The sequence below is a fragment of the Mauremys reevesii genome, linkage group 8, assembly GCF_016161935.1.
Source record: "Mauremys reevesii isolate NIE-2019 linkage group 8, ASM1616193v1, whole genome shotgun sequence".
NCBI lineage: Eukaryota > Metazoa > Chordata > Testudines > Geoemydidae > Mauremys > Mauremys reevesii.
In genome coordinates this window covers 99,201,738-99,215,917 of record NC_052630.1, presented here as the reverse complement: position 1 = coordinate 99,215,917, position 14,180 = coordinate 99,201,738, and the positions used below count along the sequence as shown (strand labels likewise).

Sequence of the window (14,180 nt, the reverse complement as noted above, 5' to 3'; positions counted from 1 at the left end):
AGTATAAAACCTCTCCTGCCCATGATATATATTGAATTAAAAAATGATCTTTTTAATTTCACATTGAAATGGGGTACAATTCCTGTAACTCTGGATAAAAACTTGCTCTTTTCCCAGGGACTGTAGTTACGTTTCAAAAATTAAACTATTTGGCATATGCAAATAATACCACAATTCACACTGGAAACATGTCCAACCAGGACAAATAATAGTAATAAAATACTCTGCACTTCCACAGTGCCCTGAGGATCTCAAAATCTTTATTATTATACAATGTGTATATTGCTGGAGGTTAGGTTAGGCCTCATTGCGCAAGATGTTCTACAAACAATACATTAAAAACATTAAGCCTCAACACTATTGGAAGATAGGGAAATATTGTCATTATTTAACAGATAATGAAGTTAAAAATGACTTGCCCAAGGTCATACAACAAATCATTGGTAGAACAGGGAAAGAATCCAGGAGTCTTGGTGTCTCAAGAAGCCCCACTCCATTCTTCTCCCCACTAGACAGCTTTGACTCTATCACCTCCAATCTGTTCTAATGTTTTGGGCATTGGCTACCCTCAATGGTTAGCCAGCAGTGTAGCTGTACGGCTGCAAACCCGTAAAGTTCACCATTTACACTAGCATAAGTTGTTACACAAGTGTAAATCACATGTACACTAGTGGTTTGCACATGTGCATTACACTGCTGGCTAAACTCCAGTGTAGACCAGACCCAATAAAACTTGTACCAAAAGAATGGAGTTGCAGTCTTGAAACAGGTAAGGTTAAAGATATTTGTGAAAGATATTGTCTAGTTCTACTAGTGATTTATTAAATGACAGCTCTGGTTATTATTGTTTTGTCATTTAGACTTGAGTTTCACAATTACAGAGGGTTACAACTCTGCAATTTTATTACGATGATGAATGGAACTTGTCTGTATGCCTGCTGTCTCATTAAGAAGGTAAACTATAGAAGTAGGTTCATGGGTACCCCATTTGTCTATTAGTAACTTATACAACTGCCTTTATGGCACATCATAAAAAAGCAAGCTTGCAAAATTAGGTTCAAGAAATTGTTTCAAATGGATGACAAATCACTTCATTTGTTACTTCATCCACTTCTACAAATTCCCCTATTTCTCCCTTACAACTGTCTCTCTGAAAACAAACTTAAGCTCTCCCCTTCTACCCATGTTGCAAGAGACATGGAACTAGCATGTTGTGACGTTATGACTGAGTCCAGGCTTCCTTCTTCTAGTCAGATTGTTCAGTGCGCTTAGGCATGAGTGTGATTTAAACTTTTTAGTAATGAAACTGTCACTTTGAAATATTTATCTGTTTCAGTGCTGAGGCTCAAATTCTGAGCACTGAATTAGGGTGTCTGGTATTTCAGTCACTGCCTAAAATCTCTGATGAAGAGGACTAGAAAATACATTATTCAGATTGTTCAAGATTTAACATGGAGATAAGAATTTGCTACAAGAAATCATGGCCATAGGAAAAGCCTGGCTATTCAAACAGCATATACAAGTATATGGAGGCATAAAACTACATCACATACATAAATTATCATTTACTCCCAAGCACAATACCAACTGTGTATACAGGAATGACTTCATTCACCATTGAAGTGGAGCCACTTATTAAATGCAGCTTATTATTAAATGCAGCTATTTAACAACATACTGTGTACAGCAACACTAGACAACAGTGTAGGCAAAGATTCAAAAAAGAATGTGTACAATTGAAACAAGGAAATTGCATGTAGTAGTAACTGGTACTTTAGCACTTTTCTTTAAACTGACCTCTACTCACTTTAAAAATGGTGGGTTTTATCACCATTTTACAATTGTGGAAATGGAAAGAGTTATTTAAAGTGACTTGGTAATGTCAGTGAGTCACTGACAATATAATCTAAGTCCTCTGCTCTACGCACTTTAAAACACTGCCTGCTTAAGCAGGCAGTACAATTACACAAACTGGAATTTGGCTACAAGTAGAGTCACTGTACTGTTGTGGAACAGTGTACTGTTGTGGAATTTTTCATCACAGGTGGTCAGTGGACATTGGTTTTATGCCTTAGCCAGAAGAAAGTAACTCCCACAGTACAATGCTTGAACAAAGCGAAGAGTGCCATCCCCATCACCACCCTGTTACACATTAGGTCACAGTGGAATTCTATCTAAATATTGATAAGGCCTGATTTTCCTTAGTCTGTGAGATCTCTCATGGTTAGAATCCATTAGCTATGGATGTAAGATCTTAACTGCAGTTTCTGCTAAGAACTTTTCAATATAGGCCCAGAGTCCAGACCTTGGCTTGGATTATGGGGGTTGGCCAATAGAGAGCAGATAACCTTGTGTGTTTCAAGTCAGTGAACGGAGTCAGCATAACTCCGAATGTAATTGGGCGTCCTTATTGTGAGTTATAGACACATGAAGCACTGAGAAAAGCCTCACGGTTACTCCCTAATGCAGGGAGGAGATAGTGATACAATACCCCTCAGATGCTAGACAAAGTTCGGGGAGAGGCCTAATATGATTGACATAAGTTATGACACCCTCCCCTCACAGATGTATGCCAGTCCTAGCCCACAGAAATGCAAGGGTAAACTTGTGAAATTAAGTACTAATTACTGCTTTTTTGCTTTAAATCTCTAGGTATGTACCTGTTGGTCAACCAAGAGAGCTGCTACCTCATTCCCCTGGACCCTAAAATTAGGATTTAACCTATATACTTTAATAGACATAGTTTGGGGATAATTACCTGTGTGTCAGCAATATGTTAATTTGGTCCATGGGCGGAACCATTATGTAATCTTTTAGACCAGTGTTTCCCAAACTTGGGACGCCGCTTGGGTAGGGAAAGCCCCTGGTGGGCCGGGACGGTTTGTTTACCTGCTGTGTCCGCAGGTTCGGCCAGTACGTCCCTCTGCCCGCGCTACTTCCGGCAGCTCCCATTGACCTGGAGCGGCTTATTATGCTTATCTTGTCTTGCTGTTAGAACCTATCCAGGGGTTTGGGAAAACCCATTCCAGTCACTTCTCTCCACCCAATGAGCACCATATATAATCTATTGTAACTAATTGTTTTGCAATGTCTCTGAGCCTAATAAGCAAAGTGACACTCTGCCAGTGCTGTGCGTAATAAACTCCTGTGCTTGACTCTACAGAGTGTGGATTATTGTTCCTTCAATCAAGACTATATCCCAAGGTGTCATGGGTGCAAACAGTTTAAACTATTAAAGTAGTTTTTAATTCTGCAAAGTGAAGGCACTGCAAACCAGTTAATTCTTTTACAAAGCAAACTTACTGTTATTTTTCTCACTCCCCTTAGCTTGTCAACGTTTGGCGGTAGTCACTGAATTGTGAGCATTCCCTACGCTGATTTTGGGATCCCATGCATCGAAGTTAAATAAGATACCACCTAATCTTGGAAAATTAGGTATTAATAGCTCACTATTACCACTGTTCTCTTGATGTTGAAGCAACTTCTCTATAAACAGGAGCATTGCATCTGAAACTCAACTGGCTAGTGACCAATGATTGTCCAGGCATTGGATAAGAATTTGACTCTCAAGGTAAAAGAAATGCTGTGTTTTTCTTTGAATCCAGTAAACACTATCACGTAACCTTGGAGGAAGGAGCTTGGCATTGAAAACTCAATGGTATCAAGTCAGGTAAGGTGATTAGCCACTTTCTTTGGTTTTAGTGTATTTCTATACATATATGGGGAGAGAGATCACATGAGCGAGCACAATATTTTGGGTGTGGAATGGACAACATTAAATAAAGTTATTTTGAACCTAGTTTTCCTAACTGGTTATGGAGAGACAGCCACAGAATGGGCTAAGTAAATCTTAGTGTTCTATTTATCATAACAAGACAGTCTGTAGGAGTTTCTGAATAGCAGCACTGAAGGCAAAGCTTGCTCACCAGGTGGAAGTTCAGAAGTGTGGAGGAATAAAAGGAAGAAAACTAACAGCCTGGTCTGAGTGGACCTCTATGGAGTTGATAAAAGGTAGATGGCAAGACATTTAGTTGTCTGTTGATACAGTTAGGGCTGTCAGTACTGACTGATTCACTAAGATTTATTAAGCTTTGGGGGCAAATAGTCTTGGACTTTGATCTCTAGTTGGGGAGTTTTAAAAACTACTTCCAGCACTATTGGAGCAAAAGGGTTGGAGCAAATCTCTAAATGAACAGTACAAGCACGGGCAACTTACTCCAGACAGCTGCTTTCTTGATTGGTGTGCTGTGGGCTTCTTCCAACAGCTAGATGGAGCTGGATTAGGTGAGAGCTTAAAATAGGAATGTCTGCAATGTGGATTCTTCTTGCCTTTGAGTACAGTACAGAGTAGGAACGGAAAACCAGATACTTCATCCATATTAATGAAAGTTAAAAACAATGCATAAATTCTCCAAGGTCCTTGTATGTTTTGATATTCTCAGTTTGCAGATCCATGCAAATAAGATGACAAGTCTTCTTCCTTTTCCTCTTTCTCCACTTAGCCATCTCCACTGAGCCACCAGATTTATCATCAGTTTATTTGTCAGATCTTTAGGAGATGCACTCAGGCAGACTGTCATTTTCCATCTCAAGGATGATATTTTCGCATTTACCTTAAAAGCCACATACAACTTGCAATATCTATTTTTGTAGCAAATTACTGTCAGTAGAAAACCACCTTGTCTCTAGTTTTTGGAAGACTAAGAATGAGAAAGGAATGTTCAGCCTTGGTGCAACTCATTTTTGTAAGGTCTTTCCTGGGCATGTTAGCCGAGCCTGGCTCACTGTCTGGTACTCCGGATCATTTCCACGATGGAAACTGTCATGAGTCCAATTCAAACAGATAAAGCAAATTCCTCTTTTCAGATTTTTTTAGTCTAAGGGTGTTTGTGAATTTACAAGTAAACATCCCAGATGCCAGTGAATCATATTTTCAGAGTTCTGCCACCAATAAAAAAGGTTATCAGTGGAGTTGTTTCAAAAATTCTTTAACTTTTTGATAGTAAATAAAAACTGGGAAAAAACAACAGAACTGGGTTAAAAACAAAAGTCTGATTATGATTCTGCTAGTCTATATATTCCATTTTCAGTGAGTCTCAGATACAGGTTATAACATTTAACAGGTGAATGTTCAAGCCTGGTCACCTAAAATCCATGTTTAGACACCTAAATTGAAAATCAGGCTGCTTCTAAGCTGCTGAATACCTGCAACTCCTATTGAGTTCCATAGTGGCTGGGATTGGTTAGCACCTTAGAAAAATAGAAGTGGCCTGGACTGTGAGGTGCTGATCAATCTCAACCTGCACTGGAGCTCAATAGGAGGTGTCCTGCAGCTTTGAAATGCCAGGTTGCTTCTATTTAGGTGCCTAAACAGATTTAAGAGACTAATTTTAGGTGCCCAAGTTTGAACCTTTGGTCAAAATTTTCACTTTGCTTTCACACTATAGATCTGAACAGTTTATATATTCGGTCTACATGGGATTCTTTTGTTCATTGCCACCATTTTGAAGAGAGAGAGACAATTTACTTATGTATTTAAACTTTATTTCTTCATAATTACAGGCTACTGTTAGAATTTTTAAACAAAAGAAAAGTCTATAAATAGAGGCTAACCCCATATGGCCAAGTTTTAAAAGGCTAGTTAAACGTCATAAGTAATGCCATTTAGCTCACAGCAGTGGTTTATTGGTAATCTTCAAATAAAGGTACTGTAGTCAGAGTCAGTAACATGAAATGTAACATCAAATGACTCAAAACTTTAAATTCCACACAGGAAAGCATGAATATATATAATATATACACATAATATTGTATTGGTCCACTGAGTATACATTTTTAACAAAAGATAAGAATCTGTGTAGTCCAGTTAAGCATACAATATGCAAGATTAGTGTACACTTATTACAAAGGTTGTATAGATAACTTATGGATATTTAATACTTGCATGAGGTTTCTTTAAGATACCTTTTCTGAGCAGGTGTTTCAAATGCTCGTTTCCCAGTGCAAAAGAAAACAGTTGTCCAAGTCAAGTCACCCATTTTCCTGAAAGAATGAAAACTGCCCTCTTCAAAAGCTCTTGCAGCAGCAACCCCAGCTACCTGGAACTCTTTAAACAAACCCAAAGTGTGGCTGATGAGTCATCCCTTGCTTCACACAAGTTTTTTTTTTCTTTTTTTTTTTGTCTTGAGACACTTCTAGTCTCACGGAGAAATACACCAAATTAAAAAGTGCAAGAAAGAAAATCGATTGTATGCTGCTGCAGTCCAGCTGTACGTGTACAGAGTGAAAGAAGCATCATTGGGAATGACTTAAATGAATCTGACATTCTGCAGAATGGATTACATTCACACAACAGGCAATAAGTTACTTTCATTAACATTTTATCAACCTACTTTGACTCAGTGACCATAAAGAATTATAAATCAGGTTTTTTTAATAAGGTGCAACTATCAGTTGGCATTCAATAAATTATATGTATAGAAAAAGACTGTTGTATAAAGTTAAACTATGCCTTTATGCATCCTACTCTCTTCTCTATCCTACTTCAATTTCAAACTTGTCAAATTGCCAGTTTAGTTGTATATTGGCTCAATTAGCAGTGGGGCTCCACAATTTGAGACATTTTGACCAACAGTAAATTCTTGTGAATTATCCATTTAGTTATTCTCTGTTACAACAAAAACCCACCCAGAATATGTGATCTGTCTGCCAACCTCATGACCATGCAAAAAAGCAATTAAGGTTTCAATAAGATACATAATCTTTCCCACTTGCACACTGAAAATTATCAATTAAAGTTCAAGTCCAGCAGAAGAACCTTCATTAAAAAGAAAATACATATGTATACATATAAAATAAAGCACTCGACAGTTCCAGCATTACTAAAGTCTGCTGTGAAAAAGTACAAAAGGTTTCACATAACTAACTGTTGGGAAGGGGTCAGTGAGGCAGAGTAATTGCCATGTTCATCTTCTACTCAGTCATAGTTGCTGACAGATTATACATAAACCATAGTCTCATTGCCTGCATTATAAAACTAATTTATTTACAGGTAGGAAATGTGCTTTACTTTCCTGAAACATGTCTTCTGGGAGAGTATAAATACTAAAATGAGTGGACTATTCCAATCTAAAAACTACTAAAGATGGAATTCAGCAGAAATGTCCACACACCTTTTATACAGTAATATATAGTAAAAGGCTCTAGCTTCTTTATGAGACAGCACACAATCTGTTCAGAAGCTAAAATGTTTTTTGTTAACATTTCTTGTTATAAATGACTCAGCAGTGGGTACACAATGGGTACAAAATATAGAAATGCAACCATTCACCTTTATGTTCAATACTATGCCCCTTTCACCAAGGAATTTGATTGAGACAATATTTGCCTGTCTCTGAACTTCAGTCTAACAGAATTACAAGTGTTCATGAAGATATTTTCACATATCACCAGAATGACCACCAGTTTCTTTAAGAAGATGAAGTCTGCCTTATCTTTCTGTATTACATAAAGACACTTTGGTGTCCTGGGTTTACAGAAAAAAAATAGCACAGGCTAAAAGCTCAAGGAGAATACACACAGGAGCAGCGCTCTATTAGTTGTCTGATAAGCTTAATGAAGACATTTAGGAAACTTACAAATCAGAATGGGACAAAAATATAAAGGTGAATATTCAATCACACTTGCAGGAATTTAAAACCTTTTGTACTTCCCTGTTCATAGGTAGCTTCTGATTAACATTTTAAATAGGTTAAGCATTCAGGAAAAGGGACAAAACAGTTGACATAAGACACGGTTATTCTAATCTTCATGCTTCTGATATTTCAGATTTACTGAGTGCAATAGCCAGCTCCAGGTCTTCTTGCTCTTGTTGTTTTAATCTTGCAAGTCTCTCTTTTTCTTCTCTCTCACTTTCCCTCTTAGCCCACTCAATCATGTCTTCTTCAGAAGGATACTGCAATTTTAAAAAGATAAACATATCTGGACTTAATCAGAATGTAACTGCACAATTCAAGTCTCTCAGAATTTGAAGGCATTTGAACTGTTCCAAAATATTATATGTATTTATTGTAGTTTTAGAATTTGCCTCTGTGCTGAAAAATGTGTTTTAAGAGTAGCCTGGTACAATTTCATTTGTAGTTTAAATAAGAATTGAACTAACACAGTCCTGAAGATTAACTGTTTGATGAAAAATACCCCCCAGTTCAATTACCACCAACGAACACCAGTTTAAAGGTACAATCTGGCAATTTGCTAAACACACTGACCTATGCAAATTACTCAAGCACATGCTTAACTTTAAGCACATGAGCAACCCTACTGAACAAAACCGAGTCCTAAATTTGGACAGAGAAAACAATGCTACTGCAGCAATCACTATAAACAATGAATCTGATCTATTAGAATCAGATGTGAACAAATTGGTAGTCCCTTGTACACTGCAGGATACATCTGGCATTGTGGGACAACCAGCTTTACCCTCATGTAACAGCATGGTGCTCTTTTAAAGGTATTTTTCTCAGTGGCAGTGACTGCAGAATGAACTGTGCAGACAGTGTCATCAAAAAATGCTTTTGCTGAGGGGTACAGTACTACCCAAATGTTTCTGCAGCTACTAACCTGGCCTTACGTGAAAAAAGGGGAAGAGAGTACAAGATAAAGGTGTATGCACATGTATGTATACAAACAGAACATGAAGTGAGCTGCTCTAATATTACAGTAGTGTGATGTCATGATCCTGAATAGGAACAGGAAGTAAGGGGATTATGTTAAATACAGTACAAGAATTAATGCCAAACATGCGTCTATTTAGCATGCAGAGAATGCAATATGATTTACATAAAGCCATAAATATTTGTCTGTGTTATGGCTATTTTAATAAACTCAAGCTACCGGTAATTTCTCTGTTAGCTGCTGTTTCTAAACTTGAGATTTTTGTGAACACAATTTGAGAAAAGTCTTGATTCCTTTCTGTAGCTCATACTCAAAAAGATCCCAGAAATTAAAGGAAACCATTCCTCACTCTCTCTCTCCTCCTCCCCCCGCCAAAGTTTGCATCATAACACTTCTAGGAAATAATTTGAGCAAGAAGAGCGTTTCAGAGATTGCCATGGCCATGAACAGAGTACACAAAGCAGCCAGGGTGGATATGATTTAAATCATGATTTAAATCACTAGTCAGGAAGACTCAATTTAATCATGGATTTCTACATAAAAGTGCATTCTTGTTGGTTATCATCACCTTAATACATATTCTTCACAACTCAGAGATAGATGTAGGTTTTATTTTTAGAAGGTACACACTATACATTTTTACAGTGATTTATTTTGAAAACTTTTCAGATTAGTTTTACAGCTATATCAGAAAATGAATGATTGTTTGGTTATTTAATTTACCAAAGGTAATTGAAGCAGATATTTATGAAGTCACTGGGAGGTGAACTATCTCCAATTCAACAGGTTAATCAATATTTGGAGAATTTTCTTGCCATGCTGTATTAGGAGAACATCACCAGACAGACATTTAAAATTGTTTTATTTAACTAAAACAATGTTATGTATTCTGTATTTTTTTCTTCAATAGCAAACATAACATTTTAACAAAACAAGCATATGAATTTTTAAAATTTAGTTAAACATTCAAGTTTTTTAAAATCACATTTGTTTTTGTTAAAATTGTTTTTAACTAACAGTTAAATGAAATATTTAAAAAACAAAACAAAAATTAAAATCGACTATGTCAGCCAGGTCAACATGAGAAACTTAAAATATTGGCTTTTGCAGCTAACTCAGTCATCTTCACCTTCATTTTCCTGTTTGTTCATAATCTGGAAAAGAAAAAACAAGCTTTCCTGCTTTTTCAGGTCTCAAACGATTTCTCAATTTGGAATGAATTAGTCCAAAGGAAGAAAATATGCTTTCTACACCGGCAGAAGAAGCTACTGCTGTTAAAAGTGAGATTAGCAGTTCAACAGTCTCTGAATCCAAGTGCTTAAGTAACTTCCACCAGTTCACTGGTGTGACTTTCTTTAAAACATCATCAGCAAACATCTATTTCTTGAATGGTTCTTATTCCCAAACTGGGTCTCTTTTATGGCCTGCTGCCATTATGGGTTTTCCCTTCTAGTGAGAGAATGGTATGGTAGATCTCAAATCAATGAAGGCTACCACTCAGAAAGACCTTAAGACTTCTGGAATATGCTGCTCAAATAGTTTCACTTTTGTTTCTACTGCCTGTCCTTCCACTCTCGCATTTATCTCCAGACTTCTTCTCCTTGTCCAGATCTATTCCGCCCCCAACAATCTTCTATTCACTGAACTTTTTGAAAGTTTGCACTTTTAGAGAGAGGTCGGGGATTGACTCTGTGTATACAAATCTGCAGAGGGACAATAGAGTTGAGGTCTGTTATTTCTCACCTCTATATATTTATTTATTTAAAAACATTTTTGCTGTTAACAAGCATGTTATCTCTGGAGACACAAATCCACAGTTTGAAAACTGCAGAACTAAGCATCTCTGATGGTATCTTCTAGACTGAGCACTGAGTTCCATTGGGTAGATAGAAAGATTAACCTAAATAATCTATACAGAAGCCTGTGGAACTCCATAAAATTGGGTCCCTAATCCAAGAACTATTGGAACTCATTTACAAAATTTTTCTTAAAACATTCCATGAATATATTGTCTTATACTACAGAATTAGAATTTATAATCCCTATTCCACGATGAGGTATCTTTGAGCTATAATGTATCTTAATTAAAACCATCTTTAGATAGTTTCCCCATAAAAAAATCCGATTATCAAAAAAATCCAATTTAAATAAAAAAGCTGATTTTTTTTTTATTTAAAAAAATATGGATTTTTATCCACCCTCAAGCAGCACAACCCAAGTGAACATCACCACAACCTGTCAATTTAAAAACTGGAACAGTGTTTACTCAAGTCAAGCATACAATTTACTAGGACTAACTAAAGACAGTAAAAGTAACCTGACTAGGTTACTGTAAAATACAGCTTGCTATCAGTATATATAAATCCACTCAAAAGGTATGAAGGCTAGAAGAGAAGGGAAGTCTTCAACAATTCTTACTTGCAAAACACAAAGAAAATAATTTCATATATATTGAAGCATGCTCAAAGCTTTAGGTTTGCTCTTAATGCTTGGGTTTTATGTGAAATGGATTCCTGGCTATAAAGAAATACTTGCAACTTTTTAATTGAATTGTACTTGTGCCTTGAATTTACTAACCATTCAAAACTCGCTCAAATACAATTTATATTTTTATAATCACCAACCTTATATAAAATTATCTATTGTGAAATATTGAGATTGTGACCAAGTATTTTAGAGATAGCTAAGAGAAAAAGTTTTAACAGAACCTTTTTTTTTAAATTGTGTAATGATAGCATTATGCTATATAATTTGAACTTGTGAATATTTAAAACAGATGTCAACGAGAACACCTAAGCAATATACATAAATTATCTGATGACTACTTTGTAAAAACCAGGAAACCTTCAGAGAAAACCTTAACACAGTTGTGCAATCAATATGACCTGACAATACCAACAATAGTCTGCATTGTTTCACTTTTTATCTTAATGAATGGATTATACCAGCCTTAATTACAAGCTTCATGTATTAAGATATCATATGTAGGTAACAGCTCGAAAAATATTTTGAGCCTTTTAAAAGTTAATTATAGCCCTTAAGAAAAGGGATTACAGAGTTTTGAGGACAAGTTTTAGTAATTTTAAAATAAATCTGAAGATTTTACTATGATTGAATCATTCCAGTAAGTTTTATTAAATGCCTCCTCACCTCAAGAAACAAAAATATAAAAGAACCTACTTACAGCACTGAAGTTTGCAAAATTGCTGGTGTCTGTCTCTTTACCAATATTGCTGGGAGCAAATGGGTCACAGAATAGATCTTCTTGTGCTTTGGGAACGTCACAACTTGGGAAAGGCTGAAATGGATCATTCAGTTTAAAGGAATCTGAAGAATCCAGTTTGTTGATTGGTCTTTTCCCTGGATCAAAGATAATTTAAGTCAACTCAAGTGACCACAAAGATGGCAGAAAGCGTACACTAAGCAAAAACAAACAAAACAAGAACTACTTGGATCACATCCTATAATCACGTAAATCAGCTCTGCCAGTTTGCAATAGCCAAAGATCTGGGTCTGACATTTAGTTCATAATCAGATATGGAATATCCTATAAGTGGATTCAAGATTTAAGCGTATTGTCCATGTATTAATTATATACCACAACCCTGGGAAAGAACCCCTAAAAAAGGTTAAAACAATTCTCCCAGCCCCCATATAGCCAGCATAGTTTTGGTGTCATTCCCCCTGCCACTCACCATAGAACTCTAGTGAGATTCCTTTTATTATTTTGTGTATAAAATTAGCTACTTGTACATCAAGGTAAAAGACATTTTACTGTGCTCTGCAGAGTTCTGACGTTCTTTCGACTTCGCTGCCATCTGCAACTTCTCAGATTTTCACAAACAATATGAAGGAGGGTAACAAGCATTCAGATGCTAAGTGCTAACCCTGTCTTCTTGATTCTTGTCTAAATGGCAGCAAACATATCAGAATCAGATCTGTCTCTCACCAACTTGTTCTTTTCTCAGCTTACTCCGTCAGCTCTCAATACTTTTGAAGACACTGACCCAGCTCTTCCAAGAAACATCCATCCCATCTTTAAATTTCCTTTTCTGTATATGTAACAGTTAATAGCGGTAGCAATGTGATTCTAACACCTTTAATCTTTCATCTGCAATGCATTTAAACTGGAGAATCCTTCTGTCCTGCAGCTGATTTTTGTCACAGGCAAGGGCCAACTTAGTTATTCCATTTAGAATTTACTATTGACCTGTCTACTAGTACCATTTTAGATTGGTTTAGATCTATATGTTTGTTCATATTCAATTTACTGGGAATCATTGCTGCAAGTCGGTCTCACATACTTCCATAATCCTTAGGGGATTCTCTTATAGTAACTATTTGACTTGTTTTATATAAATTCATTGGGGAATATGTAATGGTTTACATTGTCTTATTTTATGTACCTAGGCTACTTCCCAAAGAATATTTTGGTGCCCACATCACTATATAAAAATGCAAATCCCTCGAGTTTTCTTAAATTAACACAGGAAAATCAGCCGCAAATGACATCTGTGTACATTTATTTGGGCCAAAGAGAAATAAATACTTCAAGAACTTGGTGTACACAACAGTCTCATTTCAAAGGCAAAAAAAAAAAATCCTTTTCTAAAGTATCATGAGTCCCAGTATCTCTCTGATAGGTATGATTTATCTGTATCCAGAGAAGAAGTGAATTTCATTAGATGCAAGGAAATTACCCTAGCACTCCCTCCACAGTTCAGCAGAGAATTTTAACAAGGATGTACTGAAAGCCTTCTTTAAGCACTTCTTGCTTTTGAGCCAACCCCAAATGTTGTTGCTCCTTTTTATTTATTTTTTGTAATTAAAATAGAGCAAAAAAAAATAAAGGTGTAAAAAGCAGTTGCTAAGGCAAGAATGAAGGCTGAAGAGGAATTATACATGAAGCTGAAGGAAGACGGCAGGAAATTGTTTTTTGCAGGGGCCAAAAAAAAAAAAGAAACACAGAAACACAAGATATTAAGAAATCTTTGTATGTGGAGGATGGAAACTGCATGGTGACTAACCCTAATGAGATGGCAGAGATATAGAAAAAATATTTCCAAAGGCTGTTATATGAGAGGAGAGAGTTGCAAGTGCAAGCAGTGCTGACAATTATGGGGAAGCCTCAAAAGGTATTGATCTCTACAGAGGAGGCAGAAGGACTGAATTAGACAATAATAAAGCAGCTGATGAAGAGGAGATAACTGTTGACATAATCAAAGCAGTTGGAAATACCGGAGTACAGTGGCTTCACAGACTCAGGCCACATCTACACTACAGGGGGGTGGGGGGGAGCTCGATCTAAGTTACGCAACTTCAGTACGTGAATAACGTAGCTGAAGTTGATGTACTTAGATCTACTTACCGTGGGGTCCACACTATGCTATGTTGATGGGAGATGCTCTCCCGTCGACTCCCCTTGCGCTTCTTGTTCAGGTGGAGTACAGGAGTCGATGGGAGAGCAATCTGCGGTCAATTTAACGGGTCTTCACTAGACCCGCTAA

At 36.6% G+C, this 14,180-nt stretch overlaps 1 protein-coding gene across 3 annotated transcripts in view; it reads right to left on the bottom strand.

The window, feature by feature from the left end:
- Window positions 1-5,522: 5,522 nt before the first annotated feature.
- The window catches only part of EPS15 (epidermal growth factor receptor pathway substrate 15), a 107,412-nt gene continuing 98,754 nt past the window's right edge, over window positions 5,523-14,180 (bottom strand). Inside the window, exons 24-26 of one of the 3 annotated variants that reach the window (XM_039484813.1) lie at window positions 11,858-12,033; window positions 9,803-9,827; window positions 7,850-7,954 (exon numbers count right to left, since the gene is read on the bottom strand). In XM_039484813.1, coding sequence (XP_039340747.1) covers window positions 7,944-7,954; window positions 9,803-9,827; window positions 11,858-12,033 — 212 coding nt within the window. In that variant the 3' untranslated portion in view covers window positions 7,850-7,943. Of the gene's footprint in view, window positions 7,955-9,802; window positions 9,828-11,857; window positions 12,034-12,056; window positions 12,581-14,180 lie in introns of those variants that run through there. The other 2 variants (XM_039484812.1, XM_039484814.1) reach the window with 2 other exon arrangements.